The sequence below is a fragment of the Cydia amplana genome, chromosome 14 (assembly GCF_948474715.1).
Source record: "Cydia amplana chromosome 14, ilCydAmpl1.1, whole genome shotgun sequence".
Lineage (NCBI taxonomy): Eukaryota > Metazoa > Arthropoda > Insecta > Lepidoptera > Tortricidae > Cydia > Cydia amplana.
This window is the reverse complement of record NC_086082.1, coordinates 5,886,173-5,911,272: the sequence shown is the minus strand read 5'-3', so window position 1 is coordinate 5,911,272 and position 25,100 is coordinate 5,886,173. Positions and strand designations below refer to the sequence as shown.

Here is a 25,100-nt window from a genome sequence, read left to right as displayed (position 1 = left end):
GACAGTGCATTTTGCACTAGTCATTGAGTTTTCACTTCTGCCGGCACTCCCTGTTTAATCACTTTGAATAATCGAGTTCACAAACATCTTTATAAGCCAACAACTGACTGTATTTGGACTTAGTACTTACTATTAATTTGTAAAGTACTGTACAGGAAAAGTTATATATTTTACAAAAATTTTCACACTTCCTATTCAGAAAAGAGTTTTTTCTTCCCTGCTAGGACGGATCAAAGTGGCACTTTTCCTCCCTGCTAGGAGGGATCAAAGTAACGCTTTTCTGTTCTAGCACACTATTTTTACATTTTTTTGCACAATATTTTTTTAGCTTAAATAATCTGTTTAAGCATCAGATTGTGTCAACACTAAGATTTTTATTTTTTCCTCATAGTTGATGTGAAAAGCAGTACTTATGTGTCACACGGTATCAAAATTATTTCGTCTTGGGCGTTAACACTTGAATTCTGAATGAAGCGATGGATTCTACAATAGAATCCCGAACGTAGTGAGGGAAATTATATCATTTTGATCCCTTGTAAGACAAACTACTATATCAGTTTTATCACTTTGGGAGGTCACTGTGGAATTCTTTATATCTTTGCCACTCCGAGTGCGCTCGTCGCTTTTAATTTCCCACCACGCTAATAAACTCAAAGTACAGTCGATGTTTTTTCGTGAACGCATTGCACAAATATAGTGATTACGCACGTCTCGGAATGTCGATGTATCCGACACACAATTATCCGTACACTTTAAAAAAATATCACTTATACGATAGTCTATCAAATATCCTTTTCAAGCGCTGGTGGCCTAGCGGTAAGAGCGTGCGACTTGCAATTCGGAGGTCGCGGGTTCGAACCCTGGCTCGTACCAATGAGTTTTTCGGAACTTATGTACGAAATATCATTTGATATTTACCTGTCGCTTTTCGGTGAAGGAAAACATCGTGAGAAAACCGGACTAATCCCAACACGGGCCTAGTTTACCCTCTGGGTTGGAAGGTCAGATGGCAGTCGCTTTCGTAAAAACTAGTGCCCACGCCAATTACTGGGATTAGTTGCCAAGCGGACCCCAGCTCCCATGAGCCGTGGCAAAATGCCGGGACAACGCGAGGAAGATGATTCGAGTCCTTTTCAAAAGCACATCCGCTATAAACCGTATCCGTACAACTTTGTCAACAAATACATTACGCATATGAAAATAACATGAATAAATTGAATAATAGACTATTTTCCTAACGATATAAATGATTTACTGTAGGTATGTCATGTTATTCAATTCAATTTATTTGTTATGTTATTGAGTTATGGGTATTTTAACTATTTTACGAGTCATTGAACTGGACAAAAAATGCTTGTGTTCTTTCGGTGTATTTTCGTTATTACATCTGATTTAATTAATTGCTAAATAGCTTCCGCAATTACTATTAACCAAGCAGTTTTTAACCTCCATTCAGAAAATATACTTAAATATTTACGCGTTTGTAGCGTAGCATTTATTTATAGAACCGATTCCCGATTACATAAACACGAGAAAGAATGTGATAATCACGATCATTCTGCCAAATATGGCAAACCAACGCAGTGCCCATTACTACAACATGCTGCTGGGCGAATAGTTACTATAGTTCGTTTTTAGGGTTCCGTAGCCAAATGGCAAAAAACGGAACCCTTATAGATTCGTCATGTCTGTCTGTCTGTCCGTCTGTCCGTCTGTCCGTCTGTCCGTCTGTCCGTCCGTATGTCACAGCCACTTTTCTCCGAAACTATAAGAACTATACTGTTGAAACTTGGTAAGTAGATGTATTCTGTGAACCGCATTAAGATTTTCACACAAAAATAGAAAAAAAACAATAAATTTTTGGGGTTCCCCATACTTCGAACTGAAACTCAAAATTTTTTTTTTCATCAAACCCATACGTGTGGGGTATCTATGGATAGGCCTTCAAAAATGATATTGAGGTTTCTAATATCATTTTTTTCTAAACTGAATAGTTTGCGCGAGAGACACTTCCAAAGTGGTAAAATGTGTGTCCCCCCCCTGTAACTTCTAAAATAAGAGAATGATAAAACTAAAAAAAATATATGATGTACATTACCATGTAAACTTCCACCGAAAATTGGTTTGAACGAGATCTAGCAAGTAGTTTTTTTTTAATACGTCATAAATCGCCTAAATACGGAACCCTTCATGGGCGATTCCGACTCGCACTTGGCCGCTTTTTTTTAGCATTAGCAATAAGGTAAACAATCTTGACGTGTCTTTTTATGGAAATCACGTTTAATAAATAATGGCAAATATGTAACAATTATGAATCTAATACGATCATTTATATTGTTCTGCTTTCATAAGTAATAGTTACTGATTTAAGTGATTTATAAAAAGCGTTTTTCAATTAAAAGACATGTCAAGATCGCTTACCTTCTTTCTAATGCTAAAAAAACGAACTATATCAAGTTAGTAATATACCCCGGCCACACACTCGACGGGTGGCATGGGAAGTAGCGGGAAGTACTGTGACCGATTTTATTTTTTTTCTGCCTAATGTGGCCGGAGTAAGAGAGAGCCTTTGTTCTCCGTCTGCCTAAAACGGATAGTGCCTATGTCGCGTTATGCCTAAACTTCAATCTTTAGGGGCATAAAGACTATCTAGCTTGCTGGCCGTTTCGCTGTTTGTCTGTATAGTGGACCGGCTGTTTAGAGCTCGTGCCTAATTCTCTAAGTGACATACTCGCGTTTTGCCTAAACTTCAACTTTCAGGGGCGATAGGTCATTTCTGCTGTTTGTCTATATAGTGGACTGCCTGTTTCGAGCACTTACCTAAATCTTTAAGTGGCATAGTAATAATACCGCTGTTGTCCTAATGCGTGTTAGTCGTAATGCGATGTAGCTTAACAGCCATTTAGTCTTAATACCCTTTAGTACAAAAGCTATAATGGCATGTTGATAATTAGGAACTTGACGTTTTATGTCATGTGCGATTTAGACTTGAGAGCTACATAGGCACAATCCGTTTTAGGCAGACGGAGAACAAAGGAGAGAGAGTATTGCGTGTCATAAGTATCATATTGTGTAGAAGCCTTCTCTTTAATAACAAAACTTCCGTGAGACACAGACATATTAAATATATTAACTCATCTCATCACTCATCGTAAACGCAAGCTCCTGATGATGCTCCTCGGTACGGAGTGAAACATGTCGGGCGTTTTAGACTTAAAATACGTGAGTGACCAGCTTTTAATTTATTTAAGCCTTCTCTTTTGAGTTTACCGATTGAAATTAATCGTAACCGCAAGGTGTTTCACCCTGTTTTCTCCGGGTATATCCGTAAAACTGATATCCTCGCCCACAGGTAAAGATCGACGCCGACTTCGGCGACGCCTGGGCATTCTTCTACAAGTTCGAATTACTCCACGGCAACGAGCAACAGCAGGAGGAAGTCAAAACTCGGTGCAAGACCGCCGAACCGCGCCACGGCGAGTACTGGTGCAAGTACGCGAAAGACATACAGAACTGGTGCTTTAGCACTGAACAGATTCTATTGCTAGTGGCTAAGAATTTGCCCGTTCCTACGTGAAGTGTGTGTTTGATTGTCTATTTGGTAAGTGCTCGTGAATTTTTATATATCTTGAGAATTAGAACTATTATATGGTAATTTAACAGAAAGATTGTCAACACCGGTTGTAAGACAGCATTGCCGCACCACAGTGCGCAGTGGTATAATAGTGCTAAACGGATATTGTTGCTACCTATAAGGAATTAGGTGGGGTAACCTCAGGGTAACCTACATATTTAGGTCGTCAACTGATCGGTTCCAAATATAAAATATTTTTGTGCAAGTTGTGTAGAATTTTGAAAATGATTAAATATTAATACTAATAATCCACGTTCATTGAGGTATTTTCGTCTGACAAAGGTAACCTACATTTGGGTATCTTTGTTTGAAAATTAATATTATTTGAAAAATTTAAAAGTAGTACAAAGTTTCTTCTCCTTTAACCTACGAGGGGTGTTCAAAATATTCTCGGTATGAGAATGAAAACAAACAAGTACGAAAAGTTTGATATTTTTATTTTTCAATATACTCCCCCCCTATGTTCATACACTTAAAAGATCGATCAATTATTTTTTTTTAATCCTGCATAAAAATATTTTTTATCTTTGGTGTAAAAATGCTCCTCCACTGCCGCCTTCAATGCTTCATCATCGGAAAATTTATTTCCACGCAGATCCTTTTTAAGATTGGGGAACAAAAAGAAGTCGCTGGGGGCTAAGTCCGGACTATACGGTGGGTGAGTAACAGTTTCAAACCCACATTCAACAATAGCTGCCTTGGCAATATGAGCAGTATGGACGGGGGCGTTGTCATGCAGAAGCATAACACCTTTGGTTAACTTTCCTCGCCTCTTTTCTTTGATTGCATCCTTTAATTGACGTAGAATGTTAGCGTAGTACTGTCCTGTGATATTTACACCTTTTTCTTTATAATCGATCAGTAATACTCCTTCACAATCCCAAAATATCGTGGCCATGACCTTGCCAGCTGAAGGGATGACCTTGAACTTCTTGGGATGAGCTGAACCCTTAATGTGCCACTGCATGGACTCTTGTTTACTCTCTGGGTCATAATGATGAACCCAGGTTTCATCTCCAGTAACTATTCTTTGCAGCACCTCATCAGGATTTTCACCGCACAGGTCAATAAAATCGGAACAACAAGCTACACGCATGTCTTTTTGAAGCCGAGTCAGCATTCGCGGAACCCATCTTGCACTTACTTTTGACATATTAAGATGGTCATGGATAATATCATGTACGGTACCAATAGAGAGATTGGTTACTTGTGCTATAGATTTTACCTTCACTCGACCATCTTCCAATATAAGTTTTTCCACTTTATCAATATTTTCTTGTGAAGTAGCTACTACAGGCCGGCCAGGTCTAGGGTCGTCTTCAACACTCTCCCTTCCACGTTTAAACTCGCTTGACCACTTTTGAATGGTAGATAAAGAAGGAGCAGACTTACGGTAAACACAATCCATTTCCTCTTTTATGGTTTTTTGATTTTTACCCTGTTTTGTCAAGAATTTTATCACGCATCGATGTTCTAATTTAGTTAACATTGTCAATTCCCACATGATGTTCATGTTTGTTCAGCAATTGCAGAAAAACAAAAGAACATCTCGCTTCGAATTATACTTTTTTTTAATGTCAATGAATAAACCTTAGCGGCCAGTAACGAAAGAAATTTTAGAAGAGGTTGTAAGATATCAATACCGAGAATATTTTGAACGCCCCTCGTACTTTGTGTTGTGTCAGGTTCTTTTGAGATATTTGTGAAGTCGTGTGAACGATTGTAAATAAGTGTTAATGTTCTTGAATGTATTCTGACGGCACGGGTTGCCGTTAGGAGTCAATTTAGACTAATTATAGATAATATTAAGTTAGTTTTAGTCGTAATATAATGTTAGTTTCTACTGATTGTGTTTTTATTGAACCCATTTTCTATTAAGGTTAATTAATTTGCGCCTAACGCTAACTCTTAATTTAATAAGGATCCAAGAACGAAAAACTAAAAGTTAACATATATAATGAAATGTTTGTAATAGATGGAATTTAATTACTAGTGCTACAAAAGGCTGACGATTTAATACAAAACTGGCACTGGCTCAATCATAGATAACCTTGTTGCAGTAAGTAAAGTATCTATCGTCTAAACCAGACGTAAACTATTCATTGGCGCAGGCCATACTAAAGAATATTTAGCTTCTGATTCACCGGATTGTTTACCCCATAATGCGTGTTTGAAATAGGCCGTAAAGATTTTATATATTGATTAAACATATCATATGTCGCTACCGTAGCTATAAATAAGAAAAGTCTGAGAGAAAGAAAAGTACTGCTTTTACAATAAAGTTAATAAACCGACCCAACTTTACTATATTACAATTATTACATCTTTTTGTTTCAATTCAGATATAACTCTTTACTCCAGCATCAGATAATTCGGACATAACCACTGGACGCATTGTAAACACCTTCACTCATAAAAGTTTCTATAAATATGCGTGTTTGTGTGTGTTTGGATTATAAACGGCGCGCTGGCGCCGCGCCAGAACGCATGTGCTAAATAGCTTACGAGGATCACTTCTCGCCCGTCCCGAAACCGACGCGGAACTCTGCGATGCTCAAAAGATAGTACAAAAAAGTGATAAATTAAGTGCTGTGAAAATGTCCCCAAAGTGCCCAGTGCCTCCACTTCAAGAAATCACACTGTCTTTAGTAGCCAGGCAGCTAATCCACGCCCTATCCAGAGTCACTGCCGACGAAGATGTGGCCATGCTCTTCGCGATGGTCTCGTCGTATTACGAGCAAATGGGGGCTACTAGTGACATATTTCAAGATCTCATGAACTTAATACTAAACTCCGAATACCTCGACCCCTCTATAAGATACTACACGATGAAGTTACTGCTTAGAGAGAATGTGAAGACTCTTGCTACAGGCATGTTCCCATGCCCCTATTACAGGAAAGTCCTCGAGCTGATTGTTGAACAAGGACATCATCTAACAACTCTAAATCTAAAAGGAGTATGGGTTAAAGAAGACCACCTGACTCTCATGTATCATCTAATCAAGAATCTTACAAACCTGACAGCCCTCCATATTCCTTATATCGCCAACGATGAAGTCCTCAAATTCATCGGCGAACATAACAAACAGCTGAAACTCTTAGACGTGTCTGGAGAAACGGACATCACAGAAATCGGTATAGACGCCATGTTGTCTGGAAATCCGGACCTGACTCGAAGCCTAACTGTGGTCAACATAGGAATGTATGGCGAAGAAAACATCGATCACACAGACGTGGCGTTGTTGATACGACGGCTACCTAACCTCACAAATCTTGGCAGTTACTCATTCGTCGGGAAATCTCTTTACCACATCTACAACAACGATTGCCCGCCCGATTTCAAAACAAAGTTACAGTACATCCACGACGCTCAGACGAACATGAGGACCATGAAAGCGATAGTAGCTTTATGTCCAAACCTAGAAACTATTTACCTTGAAGAGCCCGATTCAGGCGTGCTTGCGTCGATCAAAGAGTTTAGAGACATTAACAAAATTAAGCTTAACAAATTCCAATGCCATGAGCTGCATCAGCTACTCGACAAAATCGGATATAAAATCGTTACACTAATGTTGTCTGGTTCGTTGGGGTCATTCAACTTCACTAGGATAGCAGAAACGTGCAGGAACTTGGAAAGTTTGGAGTTCTATCAAATACAGACCGCGACGCACGAAGAAGAAGTTCCATTTACGAAACTGGAGCATATAGAAATAGTTCAAGGAAACTTATCGCCTTCGTGTCTCAAATATTTAATGTGTGGCAGCCCGAAGCTGAAGAAAATTATAATAGCCGACGAAATTAAGCTGGATGACAACGATATGTCGCGGTGAGTATAATGCATTTACGTTTCGTTGTAGATATAAATAGAGATGATTGTTGATTTAGTCCTGAGAATCGGTTGGGAATATAAAATGGGGTTATTTACGATCCGATTCTGCCTACGCTGGACATTGGTCCATTGGGATAGTCCATTGGGACTAATAACGTGAAATTACGACGCGAGATAATCGTTCTTTGAAGTAGGTAGTGTCGAGTTTCTTTAATGAATTACCAGGGAAAGTTTGCTGCCCGTTGTGCAATGACGTATAAAAATACGTAGGCCAAAGACCCTAAAAAAACCTAATTTATAACAGAGCCTCTACCATCAGTTGCCAGAGTATTTCTCACTTACTTTCAGTGAATAAACGCGCCGTATGTCACGTTTTACGTTTCTTTACGGTCTAATGTGCCTAACTTCACTCCACTCCAAACGATGCTGTCCCTTCAGGTACATGTGCACTGCTTGTGCCTGTGGTTCTGCCAATGTGGGTTCCGATATTTCAATTCTTACCTACTCGTGTGTCCAACCCTAGGTCTAAAGCCCCTGAAAATATCTAATTATTGTTATGTCTCATAATTAAATAATTCATCTGTAAATGTAACGTCGTAAATCTTTTAACGACGCCATACTTAATAGCGAGACCTATAAGTAGTAATATTAAATAATGAACGTATACGTGATTCAGAACTAAATCGATCTATCGATTTTTTAACGATTTCCAATGCATTATAAGATTTATAAATTATAAACCAGTAATAAAAATTGGAGATCGTGGTCGTTCGACCCGAATATTGCGACTAATTTTTTCTTGTCTATCGCTTTGACATTTGCCTTTGTTGGAAAGAGACAGCCCCATTTTAACTAGGTATCACTCGCAATTTTCATGCACTAAATATTCAAATTGGCATTTCCAGGATGCTCCGCCGCTACAAATTCGAGAACCTCGAAGGCATATGGTTCCCGAACGCGCCTCGCCTAACACGGGACACCGTGGAACAGCTCATGGAGTGTTGCCCCAAACTGCAGAGCTTGGGGCAGCTCAGCGGCTGGCGGTTCACTCCTGATGACATGATGCTTATGAGAGCTATAATAGCAAGTACTAATATCGATCTAGTGCTGTCCCCGCTCGGTATTTTCCAGCAAGGAAGTTAGATGGGGAATGCTAAAGATGGCGCTGTCGACGATACCTTCGTTAACACATTGCCATCCAGCCAAACAAGACATCCGCGCCAGGACACTAAAGAATCGTCATATAAAGCTGTAGTACCACGATCCCGACTATCGGGTCGTTCGGCCTGGGAACGAAATCATAAAATACCCGATAGTCGGGTTTTCGCCACTGAATGTGTTAATATGGAATTTGATGGTTAAAGTTGTAGACGGCGCTCTCGACGATATGGTACTTTTTGTATGGAATTTGACAATAGACAATCAAATTGACAGTGGTGATTCGGATATGCTAGCGATTATCGCCGATATCGACTCAATAGAAACGATATAATGGGTCCGTTTATGTATGTACAATTTCCAAATCAAGTGAAGTGACCCGTTTTAAGTATTTCTCTTGAGTGTAAAACATAAAAGCCGGTATCGACTATGTGGACTTCGATTGTTTTGCCAAGCTATGTTATTGAAAAGATTTTCAATATTATAGAATTAACATTACGAAATTCGAGGAAAACTTTCTTATGTAGGTATCATCGCATTATCGCATGCGCTGCGACAGATTTTTCGATGTGACTAGCCAAGATGATAATCGTCTATAGAAAACTCCAATAGAAACTTAAAGAATGCATGGAAAGAGTCACGTGACTTTTCGTGGCTTCTACCTTCTGTCATCCCGATACATTTTTACTTTTAGATGTACGTTTATTTATCATCTTGGCTAGGCGCGTGGCGATTCGAACATAGCCAATAGAAGTAGTTTGCAATGACACTGTTATGAAAAAGGCATTTGAGACAACCCGCTGTCATGTTTGATGTCTATTGTGTGCTTAAAAAAGATTTTCTGCTGCAAATTTTATATTCATTTATTCATTACTAAACAATTGTGGGAATCACAAAACCTTAAATCTATTGATACCTTTTTTAAATGGCATAAATTAAGATATACCCCACACGTGGTATAATCGTAAAATAAACAGTTGAAATACAATGTAGTTTTTCTTTTAAACATCAATTATTTTTATCAAATCACGGCATTATAAAATATCATTTTAAAATACGCAATAACTGAATTCATTGTGAGATCAACTTAGCTACTAAAAATTAAACAGGATTTATATGGCGATTGGGAACAGGTTAGAATTTTATATTATTTGGTAAATATTGGAAATCATTCCAGACAAGTTATATCCTCCTAAGGCCCAAGGTCCTACCTATAGTATACCTATTCAGTTCGATGTAATTTAAACCATGTTCAATTGGAACAGAGTCGCTTTTGCTTTAATTTCGTTCAATTTTCAAACAACGCAAAATCAACTCTATTTCCTACAGTTTAAGTTCAAATTTCAGTGGCAAATTTTGGTTGTTTCGTTTGTATGGCTGGGCCTTAGGAGGATATATGAAGTAGGTTTTCGATGCAGGTTGCCCCTTCAAGTTCAAAAATAAAGTTACTTAACAATATTAAAAAAAACCTAATTAACAGTGTTATTGGTTGCCGGTGGTATATTTTCCTGGTTCTTGCACTTATTTTTATCAGATGCATTGTGTTTGTTCTTTTGCATTTTATACATCTTACACTCGTCCGCGCATTTCGTTGTTATAATGCTCCTGAAATAGATATAACAATCCATGAATACAAATTCATTGCACTCGTGCCAATTTTGAATCCTAACAGATTATTAACTAGAAGTAGGTCAACATAAAATGTCATAATAACAGCTCGTAGCATTGATGGCGCAAAATAAAATTCGATTTGGGTAAGATACATTTCGCGAAACCCTTAGGTATTTTTGCAACACTTTGCTGTCTGTATATACTACTTACTGTAGGTACTTTATCAGATCAGAGGAGTGAATTTTGGCTTTATTTATATTACAATAAGAGTCAAGTAGTCTCAGTGAAATATGATACCTAATATGTATAGGTAGATAAGTATAATAATAATAATAATAAGCTCCAGGGGTGGAAGTGAAATTTGCGTAAGCGCGAGTTGGCACAGTGGCTGTTTACAGCCACTGGGTAGAAAGCGGTGTACACCTCTCGACACCCCTGAGCCGCTCACACCGATGTTGCCCCTGGTCGTCTTTACGACGACAGTTTCAGGGGCCCATCTAGTCAGCGGCGAGTCACCACCTGCCTCGATAACGTGTGTTAGCATTGTTATAGCAGGTGTCCGGACTTCTTTACAATAACCCAGTATCATTGTCCACCCAAACTTCAATCCATAGACCGATATACTGTTTACTTTTTCTACAATACTTCCAATGCCTGCTGCGACCGGTTCATGAGTGTCTATTGTTACACCTGTGAACGGGTTCCAGCAGGCGTTCTACATGACATCAAAGCTCTCCAAGGGGCCTCTACGTGTTGGATCTATATCCCCACGCAAGCCTATCAAAAGACCGGGATTTATAGGCCCGTGATCCCAAAAAAGGAGATACAAATAATAATAATAATAATATAATGTGTTTATATGTATTTTTTTTTTGTTTTGTAAGTGTTTTTATATTTTACTTTTATATTCATATTATAAATAACCTAACGTAAGAGGAAAGATAAATAAAGGAATAATAATATATTCTTTATTGTGCACCACATGATGAAAAAGAATACAGAGAAAGAACAGACATTACATTAGGTAACAACAGGCGGTCTTATCGCTCAAAAGCGATCTCTTCCAGACAACCTTTGGGTAGCAGGAAACTAATAACTTACAACAATGAACGGGTAGTGCTGATACGAGATTATATATCGTCGTATATCGTCGTGATTAGATTTTATTTAGGTAAAAAGTATAACATATGGCATATGACAATGTAGGTATGCTATACTAAATATCTAAAAAAATATTAGCCATATTGGCCAAGTACCTTAGTACCTATTTTAAATTCTTAGAGCTCTCTCAAAAACATCTTGAACGTAGATTGATGGAAATGTAAATTGTTTACTAACCTGACTAAATTATCCTTGACTTTAAATTTATCTGTAATTTCTATCACGATGTCGGAAACTATTTTCGGGTCGAGGCACATTTTCGCCGGCTTGTTAGTGAATGCCGGCGATTTCTTCCCCGTCAGGGAATGTGTTGCCAGCGTCCTGAAAATAAAGGTTGATTGGTTCAATGCGTTTTTTATGATACTAGAGGCAAACGAGCAGACGGATAGTCACACCAGAGGGACTGTAAGTGCGTTGCCGGCATTTATGTTGGAGTACGCTCTTTTTTAGGGTTTGAAGGGCGTAACGGTCTGGAAATACCGCAAAACGGACCAAAATTACTGACGATCTGAGCACCAGTGCGGTGCCGGAGCGGTAAAGGGTGCATATTTTATTTTCGGGACTTATAATCGAAGAAACCTGTGATCAGCCTTAGATGTAAGAGGTATAATTTTGGATATAACTAGGCAGTAGCTAATAGGTGATACATATTAACAATCGTATTAGTTTGAAATAGTTTGAAATACCTTCGCGAGAATGCTGCCAACAATAAAGTCCGGGTCGCGACAGTATAAGACTTCCAATTGACTTTTCTGTATTTATCCCTGTGTATCAACGTGGTTCCACTTCCAATTGGCACCTAAAATCAGGAAATAATAACATATAAACCACAAATTATTGTAATATGTCTCGTACAGTCAAGAGTAAAAATACAGGTGCACAAATCATCTCAAAAATATGTCGCATAGCTCTTATAAATGTCAGCGAATTAAGAACTATGGGACATATATTCGAGTAAGTTGTCTACACCCATATTTTTACACTTGCCTGTACATAGTTTTCATTTAAAAACAGAACTGTGGCTCACCCATTCGTTCTTCGCAGGTTTCGCGCTCTTTTTATCAACCGTTTCATATCTATTAGTGATTAACACGTTATCATCCGATCTATCCGAATATTCACTGTCCATCCTCTCATCCCCCTGTATATCATTTGTATAATTCACCTCATTCTTTATATATTCTGAATTATCATGACTAATTTCCGGTAACTCAACCTCGTTAGCACTCTGTTGAAAATCGGTAATATCGTTTAAGTTGAAGTCTGGTTTCATCTTGCTTAGTATCGTAAATAGTTCTTGAAACATAGATTTCATGCTAGTTATAAGTTCAGGCACGGATTCTTTAGCATCGGGGACGTATTTTTTATTTGACTCTGGGTTACTACGGTGTCTCATGTCATTTGATCTGCGATTTCTCATGGAGTTCTGTAGGGCAAGCTGCTGCATGCCGTTCGGGATGACTGCTTTGGGCCTGTGGGTTGGTGTGAGGACTTTTCTGCTACTCTTGTTGGAATATTGACGCGCCGGACGCTCTAATTTGATTTTCTTGTTCTCTTCCACCTGAAAGTTGAACGAGATTAGATTTTTTTCTTGATTAAATTCAAATCTCCAAAATTGCTATTGGCTAATTTTGTACGCGATATTTAAACTATAGTTTAGCAAGTAAATCGTAAAGACAAACATTGACACACCATTTATTAAGATTGGCTTAGTAATATTAACATACCTACTACTGTAGAATATACCTGCAGTACATTGCCATACCTACAATAGGTACATAGATACTAAAAGTCATAGGTACATAACGTACCTAGTCGGAAAAAACTTACACATAAACATAAATCGATTTCCTTTTTTTTTAATTTTTATTGTTTTACCTCTTTCTCGGAATCTTCAGAGCTGGACTCGCCCGTACGCTCCCAGTCAGACGCACTCGGGGAATAATCGCCTTGCTCCTGCTCGTTCTGGGCGCTCGTGCCTGCGTTCTCCTGTGCTTCGTCTACTGGAGGCTACTCCAGAAGTTCTCGTTTAAATAAATATACAAGTCTGCCATTATTCAATCCAACTTACCTCTTCCTCGGAGTCTTCAGAGCTGGACTCGCCCGTGGGCTCCCAGTCAGACGCACTCGGGGAATAATCGCGCTGTTCGTGCTCGTTCTGGGCGCTCGTACCTGCGTTCTCTTGTGATTCCTCTGCTGGAGGCTTCTCCAGAAGCTCTCGATCACCTAATTTGGAGAGTAATCTAGTTTTTAAATAAATCGGAACAGTCGGTTCGTAACCGCGATCTAAATTATGTCAGCTGTTTGACGTTACGTTACACATCTAACCGAAACAACTGATATTTCGCGCAAAAAAGTACATACTACCCTCTATTTTTCCCCGATATCCCGATGATCCCGTGGTAGATTGATTTGAATAGCTAAATATGTATACTAAAAGGCAGACTGTGTCGAAATGAGCTGGATATGTAATGTCTTATATATCAGACTCTGGCGGTTAAAGGGTTAAATATTATTTAAATTGAATTTATATATTTTTCGTGTTTTACAGTTTTTGCCGTTTTTAAACTAGCGCAGCAGTTTTCTCGAGAAATTTCTAACTTCGCATTTCAATTAAGTGCCTGAGAAAAGCCACTAAAGATACACAAAAACCAAAAATGAATAGTTTGCTTTGTATAAATAAATGTAAATGGTCATAGATAATTTAATTATAGACCCGTAGTTAAGGTATCCCGAAAAAGGTGCAATTGTCGAGTTGGGTCCATTCAAGCTTCGGCCCTTTGAGCAGGTATCAGAAAATACCTAAAAAACTATAGAAAGGAACGATGTTTTTGTTTTAATAATATGGAACCATTTGGTATCGTAAAATTTTATTAGTAAGCACAGCTTGGTGCTTACCAATAACATAGTAGGTAAGTACCTATATTTTTGTAAACAGCGTGGAAGTGTGAAGTAGTACCTATATTACCCTTATTTTAAATCGTCTTTTGTACAAATGTGTAAGTAGGTTAAATATTGTCATTAACTCATTAACCAATAATATTCTTTCGTTGAACTTTGAGAACCACGACAGCAAAAATAGGTAGGTAGGTATCCTTTAAATTACTTTCCTAAATCAAACTCTACGTCTATCTATTGTCTGCTCATACCTACATAATAAAAATACCTAAATTTAATAATATTTAATATTATTAAAATATTAATTCATAACAATAGATTAGCCTGATATACCGACGCTGCAACGCGCACGTGACACATCTTGAGTTATAACTTACTAGCTGTTGCCCGCGACTTCGTACGCGTTGATTTGTATATTGGTGGTTATATATTCTACATTAGCTTAGAACATTATGCAGCAAAAGATAGCAGTAGGGACGGTTAATTAAGTATTATACAACTTAATTATTAGATTTGTCTTTCACAACCTGGCTACGAAGTTTCAAGCCCCAAACTGAATAAAATTGTTCTCGGTATAATCCCTCTCAACCCCCAGAAGATTTTCAAGTCCACTATGTAATAAAACCTACTACGTATGTAACTACCTATTTACGAAGCTTGAAGTTCCTAATTTTAAATAAAATTTGAACCCTCTACCAACTTTCAACCCCTTTTTAAACCGTTTAGGGGATGATTTTTTAAAAACGCTGAAATCACTTTTCTTGTATTCTAATAATATTCCTTTATACAACGATTCAAGTCTCGCACTCAAATAAATGTTTGACCTCCAAACAAATTGTCAACCCCTTGTTCACCACCTTGGGGGATGAATTATCGAAAATTCTGAAATTAGTTTTCTTTTCTTTTTATAAAATACCTTTTTACGAAGTTTCAAGTTCCTAGCTTTAAATAAAATTTGAACCCTATACAAACTTTCAACCGTTTTTAACTGTTTTCAGGGATGAATCTTTATAAACGCTGAAATTACTTTTCTTGTATTCAATAATATGGCTTTGTACAAAGACTCAAGTCCAGCACTCTCAAAAATATTTGATTTCCATACAAACTTTCAACCCCCTTTTCACCACCTCAGGGGATGAATTTGTAAAAACGCTGAAAAGTAGTTTTATTATCTTTTAATGAAATAACTTTTCATGAAGTTTCAAGTTCCTAGCTTTAAATAAAATTTGAACCCTATACAAACTTTCATCCCCTATTGGACCCTTTTAGGGGATTAATTTTTAAAAACGCTGAAAATACTCTTCTTGTATTCTAAAAATATGTCATTATACAAAGATTCAAGTCCCGCACTCTCAAAAACATTTGATCTTCATACAAACTTTCAATCCCTTTTTCACCACCTTGGGGGATGAATTTTTAAAAACGCTGAAATTATTTTTCTTGAGTTCTAATAATATGGCTTTGTACAAAGATTCAAGTCCTGCACTCTCAAAAATATTTGATCTCCATACAAACTTTCAACCCCTTTTTCACCACCTTGGGGGATGAATTTTTAAAAACGCTGAAATTATTTTTCTTGAGTTCTAATAAAATGGCTTTATACAAAGATTCAAGTCCCGCACTCTCAAAAATATTTGATCTCGATACAAACTTTCAACCCCTTTTTCACCACCTTGGGGGGTGAATTTTTAAAAATGCTGAAATTAGTTTTCTTGTTTTATAATTTAATACCTTTTCGCAAAGTTTGAAGGTCCTAGCTTAAAATAAAATGTGCACCCCAAGACAAACTTTCATCCCCTTTTTAACCCCCTTAGGGGTTGATATTTTAATAACTTTAAAATAATGTTATTTTGCTATCTTATGTTATGCCTTTATAAGAAGTTTTAAAGAATTTGTAATGGATCCCATCTTTCAACCCCTTTTCAACCCTGTTAGGGGGTGAATTTTTAAAAACGCTGAAATTACTTTTCTTATTTTATAATAATATGCCTTTGTACAAAGATTCAAGTCCCGCGCTCAAAAAAATGTTTGATCTCCATACAAACTTTCAACCCCTTTTTCACCACCTTAGGGGATGAATTTTCAAAAACGCTGAAATTAGTTTTCGTGTATTTTAATAATATATCTTTTTACGAAGTTTCAATTTCCTAGTTCAAAATAAAACTTGAACCCCATACAAACTTTCATCCCCTTTTTAACCCCCTTAGGGGTTGAATTTCTCAAAATCGCTTCTTAGCTCTTATACATTTTATAAATGCAACCTAGTGTCCAAATTTCAACTTTCTAGCATTTGTAGTTTCGGCTCTGCGTTGATGAGTCAGTCAGTCAGTCAGTCAGTCAATCAGTCAGGACACGTGCATTTATATATATAGATAGACTAGCTGTTGCCCGCGACTTCGTACGCGTGGATTTGTATATTGGTGGTTATAAATTCTACATTAGCTTAGAACATTATGCAGCAAAAGATAGCAGTAGGGACGGTTAATCATTTGTTAATTATTATACAACGCATGAGATTTGTCTTTCACAACCTGGCTACGAAGTTTCAAGCCCCTAACTGAATAAAATTGTTCTCGATAATCTCGATATAATCTCTCTCAACCCCCAGAAGATTTTCAAGTCCACTATTTAATAAAACCTACTACGAAGATGATTGAAGATGATTTACGAAGTTTGAAGTTCCTAGCTTTAAATAAAATTTGAACCCTCTACCAACTCTCAACCCCTGTTTAAAGTTTTAGGGGATGAATTTTTAAAAACGCTGAAATTACTTTTCTTGTATTGGAATAATATACAACGATTCAAGTCCCGCACTCCAATAAATATTTGGGTTCCATACAAATTTTCGAACCCCTTCACCACCTTGGGGGATGAATTATCAAAGACTCTGAAATTAGTTTTCTTTTCTCTCAATAAAATACCTTTTTACGAAGCTTCAAGTTCCTAGCTTTAAATAAAATTATAACCTATACAATCTTTCAACCCCTTTTTATTAACCCTGTTATGGGATGAATTTTTAAAAACGCTGAAATAAGTTTTCTTGTGTTCTAATACTATGGCTTTATACAAAGATTTAAGTCTCGCACTCTCAAAAATATTTGATCTCCATACAAACTTTCAACCCCTTTTTCACCTCCTCGGGGGATACATTTTTAAAAACGCTGAATAGGTTTTTTTGTTTTTTAATAAAATACCTTTTTACTAGTGTCCGACCGAAGGTTCGGTTTCGGTTTCGGTTTCGGCCAGTTTCGGCCAAAAAATCATGTTTCGGCTGTTGTTTCGGTTTCGGCCAAAAAACGGCCGAACCTTTCGGCCGGGCCGAAACTTACGAAATGGTACTTCGGACAAAGACCAAAAGTTGGGGAATAAGTAGGACAACAATATTAATACCTACATATACTGATTGATGTATATTAGGTACAGACATTAATTGGTTTATTATAAAACACAATTCCACTAATGAGGGCGCCACTGGACGGTTGACGTAGTCTTAAGAGGCTGTCAATACCTATAAGTGAATGAGATAGCACTGTCGCATGTTACTGGGCACTGGGCAAGATAATAATAAGAAAACTAGCCTCACTTTTTACCTCAATTTACCATTGGTTTGTGTTTCACATGTCCTCTACTTCAGCTTAGCCTTTGGCCTCGCTGCGCCATGCTCGGCCTGCGGTCTCGCTTTTGAATACAATGGACATTGGTTGGAGTCTGTGCTCAACTACTTATCCTGAAGCCTTAAGCACGGCTTTGACTTCGCATGAAAGTTCGCCTCATTGGGGCACTTCGGACTTTTCGGCCCAGGTGAAGATCGGTACCCGGCCTTGCGATATTGTTAACAAAAAATTTCGCGCTCGCTGCGCTCGCGTTTTTGGTTGACCCTGTGTCTACATGTTAGCTTGACTGGTGAATGAATACAGTTAGACCAAGAAAATTCTGCAATGATTTTGATAGCATACGCAGTGCAACTATGTAGTGCAAATGTTATTTATACGTCATAATTTCATAAAAGTTTTGACGTTTAAAATAACACTTGCACTGCGTGTGTTATCAACTTATCAAAATCGTTGCAGAATTATCTTGGTCTAACTCTAGTAATTTTCATAAAAAACTGCTTAAGTAACATAAATTTCAAGGACATTAGGTGTTGACAGCCCCATAATATGTGTGTAAAAGCGGTTTTATGACATTTTTTCAACGATTTTAACAAGTCTACAAAAGTTTCGGTTTCGGTTTCGGTTTCGGCCGAAACTAGAGCCAAAGCCGAACATTCGGTTTCGGTTTCGGTTTCGGCAAAAAAACATGTTTCGGTCGGACACTACTTTTTACGAAGTTTCAAGTTCCTAGCAGGGATGTTGCGAACATCCGCATCCGCATCCGCGGAACTTCCGCTTTATTTTCAACATCCGCATCTGCATCCGCATCCGCATAAAATCGATGCGGAGCTTATGCGGATGCGGATGTCGAACAAGTCGGTACAGGAAAGTCTTAGCGGCGGCGTAAGTGCTAGGTAATTTCGTCATTACCTATAACGAAATCGTCTAGATCGAGAAAGTCCACCAAGTTACTATTTATTAAATTCTTGCTCAAATACTAAACGTTTCGTTTTTCTTAAATAAAAAAATACTAAAAATTTTATATTTGACGTTTTCTAAGTACCTAATCTTGACATCCGCATCCGCATCCGCATCCGCGGATGTGAGCCTTTAAATATCCGCATCCGCATCCGCGTCCGCGGATGTCAAAAAATCTGCAGCCGCAACATCCCTGGTTCCTAGCTTTAAATAAAATTGGAACCCTATACAAACTTTCAACCCCTTTTGGACCCTTATAGGGTATGAATTTTTAAAAACGCTGAAATTACTTTTATCGTATTCTAATAATATGTCATTATACAAAGATTCAAGTCCCGTACTTACAAAAAATATTGACCTCCATACAAATTTTCAACCCCTTTTTCACCACCTTAAATGTTGAACTTTGAAAAACGCTAACATTAGTTTTCTTCTCTTTTAATGAAATAACTTTTTACGAAGTTACAAATTCGTAGCTTAAAATAAAATTTAAACCCTATACAATCTTTCTACCCCTTTATAACCCTTTTAAGGGATGAATTTTTGAAAACGCTGATATTACTTTTCTTGATAATGAATAATATGGTTTTATACAAAGATTCAAGTCCCGCACTCTAAAAAATATTTGATCTCCGTACAAACTTTCAATCCCTTTTTCACCACCTCGGGGGATGAATTTTTACAAACGCTGAAATTAGTTTTCTTGTTTTTTAATTTAACACCTTTTTGCAAAGTTTCAAGGTCCTAGCTTAAAATACAATTTGCACCCCAAGACAAAGTTTCATCCCCTTTTTTACCCCCTTAGGGGTTGAAGTTCCTAAAACGTCGCAATTCCTTTTTTTTGCAATCGGCTATTATGCCTTTCTAAAAAGTTTCAAAGCATTTGTAATGGATTCAAACTTTCAACCCCTTTTTAACCCTGTTCGGGGATGAATTTTTAAAAACGCTGAAATTACTTTTCCTGTCTTATAATAATATACCCATATACAAAGTTTAAAGTCACACGCTCACAAAAATATTTGATCTCCATACAAACTTTCAACCCCTTTTTCACCACCTTGGGGGATGAATTTTCGAAAAGGCTGAAAATTAGTTTTCTTATTTTTTTACAAAGTTTCAAATTCCTAGCTTAAAATAAATCTTGAACCCCGTACAACCTTTCATCCCCTTTTTAACCCTTTTAAGGGATGAATTTTTAAAAACGCTGAAATTACTTTTCTTGAGTTTTAATAATATGGCTTATACAAAGACTCAAGTCCCGCACTCTCAATAATATTTGATCTCCATACAAACTTTCAACCCCTTTTTCACCACCTCGGGGGATGAATTTTTACAAACGCTGAAATTAGTTTTCTTGTTTTTTAATTTAACACCTTTTTGCAAAGTTTCAAAGTCCTAGCTTAAAATAAAATTTGCACCCCAAGACAAAGTTTCATCCCCTTTTTTACCCCCTTAGGGGTTGAATTTCCTAAAACGTCGCAATTACTTTTTTTTGTAATCGGCTATTATGCCTTTCTAAGAAGTTTCAAAGCATTTGTAATGGATTCAAACTTTCAACCCCTTTTTAACCCTGTTAGGGGATGAATTTTCAAAAACGCTGAAATTACTTTTCCTGTCTTATAATAATATACCCATATACAAAGTTTAAAGTCACACACTCACAAAAATATTTGTGCTCCATACAAACTTTCAACCCCTTTTTCACCACCTTGGGGGATGAATTTTCGAAAACGCTGAAATTAGTTTTCTTATTTTTTAATTTAATATATTTTTGCAAAGTTTCAAGTTCCTACCTTAAAATAAAATCTGAACCCTATACGAACTTTCAACCCCTTTTTAACCCTGTTAGGGGATGAATTTTACAAAACGCTGAAATTACTTTTCCTGTCTTCTAATAATATCCCCAAATAAAAAGATTCCAGTCCCGCGCTCGAATAAATGTTTGATATCCATACAAACTTTCAACCCCTTTTCCACCACCTTAGGGGATGAATTTTCAAAAACGCTGAAATTAGTTTTCTTGTACTTTAATTTAAAAGCGTTTTGCAAAGTTTCAAGTTCCTAGATTAAAATAAAATTTGCACCCTATGACGAACTTTCATCCCCTTTTTAACCCCCTTAGGGGTTGAATTTCCAAAAACGTTGCAATTACTTTTTTTTGTAATCGGCTATTATGCCTTTCTAAGAAGTTTCAAAGCATTTGTAATGGATTCAAATTTTCAACCCCTTTTTAACCCTGTTGGGGGATGAATTTTCGAAAACGCTGAAATTACTTTTCCTGTCATATAATAATATCCCCATATACAAAGTTTCAAGTCCCACACTCACAAAAATATTTAATCTCCATAGAAACTTTCAACCCCTTTTTCACCACCTTGGGGGATGAATTTTCAAAAACGCTGAAATTAGTTTTCTTGTTTTTTAATATAATACATTTTTACAAAGTTTACAATTCCTAGCTTAAAATAAAACTTGTACCCCATACAACCTTTCATCCCCTTTTTAACCCCCTTAGGGGTTGAATTTTTCAAAATCGCTTCTTAGCTCTTGTACACTTTATAAATTCAACCTAGTGTGCAAATTTCAACCTTCTGGCATTTGTAGTTTCGGCTCTGCGTTGATGAGTCAGTCAGTCAGTCAGTCAGTCAGTCAATCAGTCAGGACACGTGCATTTATATATATAGATAGATAACCGGCGCCCGCTTAAATAGCTTGTTTTGTTAAAAGTGATTTTAATACTTTTTCACTGATCATCAAAAAGAAGTTAATGATTTTAGAAATTAAGACGTGTCTTCCACTCTATTATTGATTTTAAGAAGTTAGGTAAGTTAAACATAACAGAATACATAGTTAATTACCAACCAAAACTTTTCTATTTAGAATTAATTTTAATTTCTAATAAAAACTAAGTTTTCTTATTCTAACGCAGTACCTACCTATAGGTACAGATGTATACCTATTTCTAACGGTTTCGGGACCCTCGGCCCACCGTTGTAAATCCTGCTTTCTATTATTCGTAACACAATACGGATGGAAAGCCGTCTATTCTATCTATGACTAACGCTTTGTGCATTTGCTGCGCGGTTCCTTTGATCGGTTAGCGCGCAAATTCTATTTCAGGTAAGTACAATCACGTGGTGCGCGTCGAATAATTTTAATTTAAACTAATTTAATTTAAACAGACTAATATACCTACAGTCATTGTTAAAAAAAATCGCGAAATAAGTAAGTAATATTGAACTGTGATCTGATTCTGGTTCAAAGGGCGTTAAGCCTCTATTGGATGGTTGGTACCTATACTGGGTACCTATAGGTAGTTAAAAAAATAATTCTTATTTAGTTAAATAATCTATTAAGATTTATGAGCTTGCTAAATCTTCGATGGCCGTTGCGTATAGTACCTATCACACCTCAGACCACACTGGTAAATGTAGCCTTATTATTTGGTCCACAATACAATTATCTAATTCAATTCATGAATACAGTTACTCACGTGCACTCGCCAGAACAGTTGCCGTTAACGGAGTTCCATTCTCCTGCTTCCCGATGGTCACCACCGTCCCTATCTTCAGCTCATCACCATTAGGCAAACTCTTCAGCAAGTACCTCGCGTTCACCACACTCTGCCCCCCACTATTCCACTCAACTTTCATCCACTTATCGGCCTTGGGGATCGACATGTTTCCCGCTCTAGGCCTGCAATGCGACTAGTCTATGAGCAGGTAAAAGTTTCATTACCGCACCCTATACTGCAGTCTGCAACCCCCGCTCCGAACAATGAGATTTGCAGACCCGACAAAAAATGCATCCTTTTTTGCAGCCCACTTCCTAGTAAGTTTCTTAGCGGAGCTATTGTTTGTGGAACCCTCGTTTCTAATGCGTCTGTCGGAAAGTCATAAACTTGAGACAATGTGAGGGATATTTTTAGGACATCTTTGCATGGAGTAAGTAGGTACTTACCTGCTGACCCGTCGAGTGTAATAAATATTTAAACGTTACCTGCATTTTACGGACAACGTTTGGCGAAGAATAGGTAAACTAAATAGGAAAGTAGGTACCTATTTTCTAAGTCTACTAAAATTTCTTCCAGTTGGTTTTATTTATTTGTAATAATAGTACAGTAGTCGTCGAAAATTATCTTTGCAGCTGACATAGGTGCTGCAGCTGACATATATTACTGGCGGTTATCACACTGGCGTATCCATTGCGTACGTACTAGCGCCAGGGGCCGGTGTCAGTGAAATAACTATCATCAGGGATAAGGGAGTCGTCATATTTGGGAAATATGTGAATGTCCCTATAACTATTACTTTGTTATAGCATAGAGAAATATAGTAAGACAAGAGTGCTCACTCCATACATCAGTTCAGACTATTAATTTCAGTGTCTACATCTGGCATCGAGTAGCGGAACTATCAGTACTGCTACTTGACAATAGATGTAGCACCGACCGGAAAGTTTTATGCTGTTGAGATAAGACTTTCCTGTCGGTGCTACATCTATTGTCAAGTAGCAGTACTGATAGTTCCGCTACTCGATGCTAGATGCTAATAGTCTTTTTGGTACTAAAACTGATGTATGAAGTGAGCACTCTATATGTATTTTTTTCTCTATGGTTATAGGAACATTCACATCGCGGCATTCTCCTGCCAGCTATGCGGTCGCGGCTGCCACTCTCGCATTGGGCTTACTAGTCATTGCGGAAGTGCCGCACTCTTATGCAAGCCCCGAGCGGCCGAGACCCACGCTACGCCACTGTTACAGGCATTGATGACGGACGGAGTGGTGGTCCACTGTGACTAGTGAGAACTGCTGAAAACTAAAATAAGGTTTATTCGGGTGATTCCGGAAATCGGGTAATCGCGAAAATCATTGTAAAATCACTCATATTTGATATTCCGTTGTAGTAAGTTTTCGGAATTATCCGCCACTATTCGTCATTCGGAAATACCCGAATACACCGTACCTTAAAAAAAACCGGCCAAGTGCGAGTCGGACTCGCGCACGGAGGGTTCCGCACCATCAACAAAAAATAGAGCAAAACAAGCAAAAAAACGGTCACCCATCCAAGTACCTACTGACCCCGCCCGACGTTGCTTAACTTCGGTCAAAAATCACGTTTGTTGTATGGGAGTCCCACTTAAATCTTTATTTTATTCTGTTTTTAGTGTTTGTTGTTATAGCGGCAACAGAAATACATCATCTGTGAAAATTTCAACTTAGCTATCACGGTTCGTGAGATACATCCTGGTGACAGACGGACGGACGGACGGACGGACAGCGGAGTCTTAGTAATAGGGTCCTGTTTTTACCCTTTGGGTACGGAACCCTAAAAAAAGTATAAGTTTTACCAAACGAAAATACCTGGAAAATACACATAGAAAACCATAGACGCGTTTTGCGCAAGAAAATACTGACGTAAAATGTCATATAGTTATTGGTGTCCAAATCAAAGAGTATTAAATCACTACGTTTTAAGAGTCGGCACTCTCGAACAAGCCTTAAACCGAATTAAGAACGTACATTGTGCCAACACACCAAATACATGTCAATACTGCCAACACAAAAAAAAACAACGCTAGGGCTCGACACTTCCGGTACCTACTGTTTATCGATATCGATAAATGTGCGATACGTGCTGTTGTACTGTACTACTGTAAAAGTAAATATTGAAAATCAGGTGGATTAATAAAATAAATGCAAAATATAAAAATAATTTTATTTTACATAATAAAGATAAGATACAGATAGTTTTATATTTACGTATACGCATATTACAATACGCTTATGAACGTAACTAAAGCTACAATCTACTTTTAGAGCACTCCTGCAAACACTGAGTCTTGCCTGTGAAGGCTGTGAACTCCAACTTCCCACAAAGGGAAAAAGCTGTCAGGCTCATTCACTTGTAGATATTCAGAGGTTGGAGTTTCATTCAGCCTTTGTATAGGTAAATATTCCAAATCCTCATTACCTGTTACCTTTACCCATAGTCGATATCTGAAATAAAGGGATTATCGATAAGTTGTTCGCACACTATTCGTGTCTTAGGTTACCTAGTTTTTACAAGAAGAATCTATTCACAGAATGTTTTCGTTTTAATCAAGGATGGTAAACGATAAAAACTACTCCAAACTAATTAAATTAGTATCTGGGAACGACTCAAAATGAAAATATCGCACAAAAACATCAGTTTACCGACCTGTTCGAATCAAGAGGAAATCTTGCTAAAAATATA

The 25,100-nt window shown here is 37.5% G+C and overlaps 3 protein-coding genes across 3 annotated transcripts in view; 2 read left to right on the top strand and 1 right to left on the bottom strand.

Moving 5' to 3' along the window:
• LOC134654046 (pre-mRNA-processing factor 6) overlaps positions 1 to 3,616 on the top strand; it is a 29,630-nt gene extending 26,014 nt beyond the window's left edge. Inside the window, exon 17 of the mRNA XM_063509442.1 lies at positions 3,353 to 3,616. Coding sequence (XP_063365512.1) covers positions 3,353 to 3,577 — 225 coding nt within the window. The 3' untranslated portion in view covers positions 3,578 to 3,616. The remainder of the gene's footprint in view (positions 1 to 3,352) is intronic.
• A 2,378-nt stretch (positions 3,617 to 5,994) lies between these two features.
• LOC134653984 (uncharacterized) lies at positions 5,995 to 8,608 on the top strand. Its single transcript, XM_063509352.1, has 2 exons — positions 5,995 to 7,460; positions 8,369 to 8,608. The coding sequence occupies exons 1-2, from the start codon at positions 6,232 to 6,234 to the stop codon at positions 8,604 to 8,606; spliced, it is 1,467 nt and encodes a 488-aa protein (XP_063365422.1). The 5' UTR covers positions 5,995 to 6,231; the 3' UTR covers positions 8,607 to 8,608.
• Positions 8,609 to 10,083: 1,475 nt separating this feature from the next.
• On the bottom strand, positions 10,084 to 22,812 carry LOC134653983 (uncharacterized). Its single transcript, XM_063509351.1, has 6 exons — positions 22,356 to 22,812; positions 13,465 to 13,619; positions 12,421 to 12,954; positions 12,080 to 12,192; positions 11,571 to 11,714; positions 10,084 to 10,226 (listed from the first exon to the last, which is right to left on the bottom strand). The coding sequence occupies exons 1-6, from the start codon at positions 22,540 to 22,542 to the stop codon at positions 10,091 to 10,093; spliced, it is 1,269 nt and encodes a 422-aa protein (XP_063365421.1). The 5' UTR covers positions 22,543 to 22,812; the 3' UTR covers positions 10,084 to 10,090.
• Positions 22,813 to 25,100: the final 2,288 nt, after the last annotated feature.

Excerpts from the sequence above, each read along its gene's own strand:
- LOC134653983 (XM_063509351.1), bottom strand. The coding sequence starts at position 22,542 with ATGTCGATCCCCAAGGCCGATAAGTGGATGAAAGTTGAGTGGAATAGT. Across the intron at positions 12,955-13,464 it reads CTGAAGACTCCGAGGAAGAG|GTGGAAGAGAACAAGAAAAT; the intron begins GTAAGTTGGATT and ends TTCAACTTTCAG. Across the intron at positions 12,193-12,420 it reads AACCTGCGAAGAACGAATGG|GTGCCAATTGGAAGTGGAAC; the intron begins GTGAGCCACAGT and ends TCCTGATTTTAG.
- LOC134653984 (XM_063509352.1), top strand. The coding sequence starts at position 6,232 with ATGTCCCCAAAGTGCCCAGTGCCTCCACTTCAAGAAATCACACTGTCT. Across the intron at positions 7,461-8,368 it reads GATGACAACGATATGTCGCG|GATGCTCCGCCGCTACAAAT; the intron begins GTGAGTATAATG and ends TGGCATTTCCAG.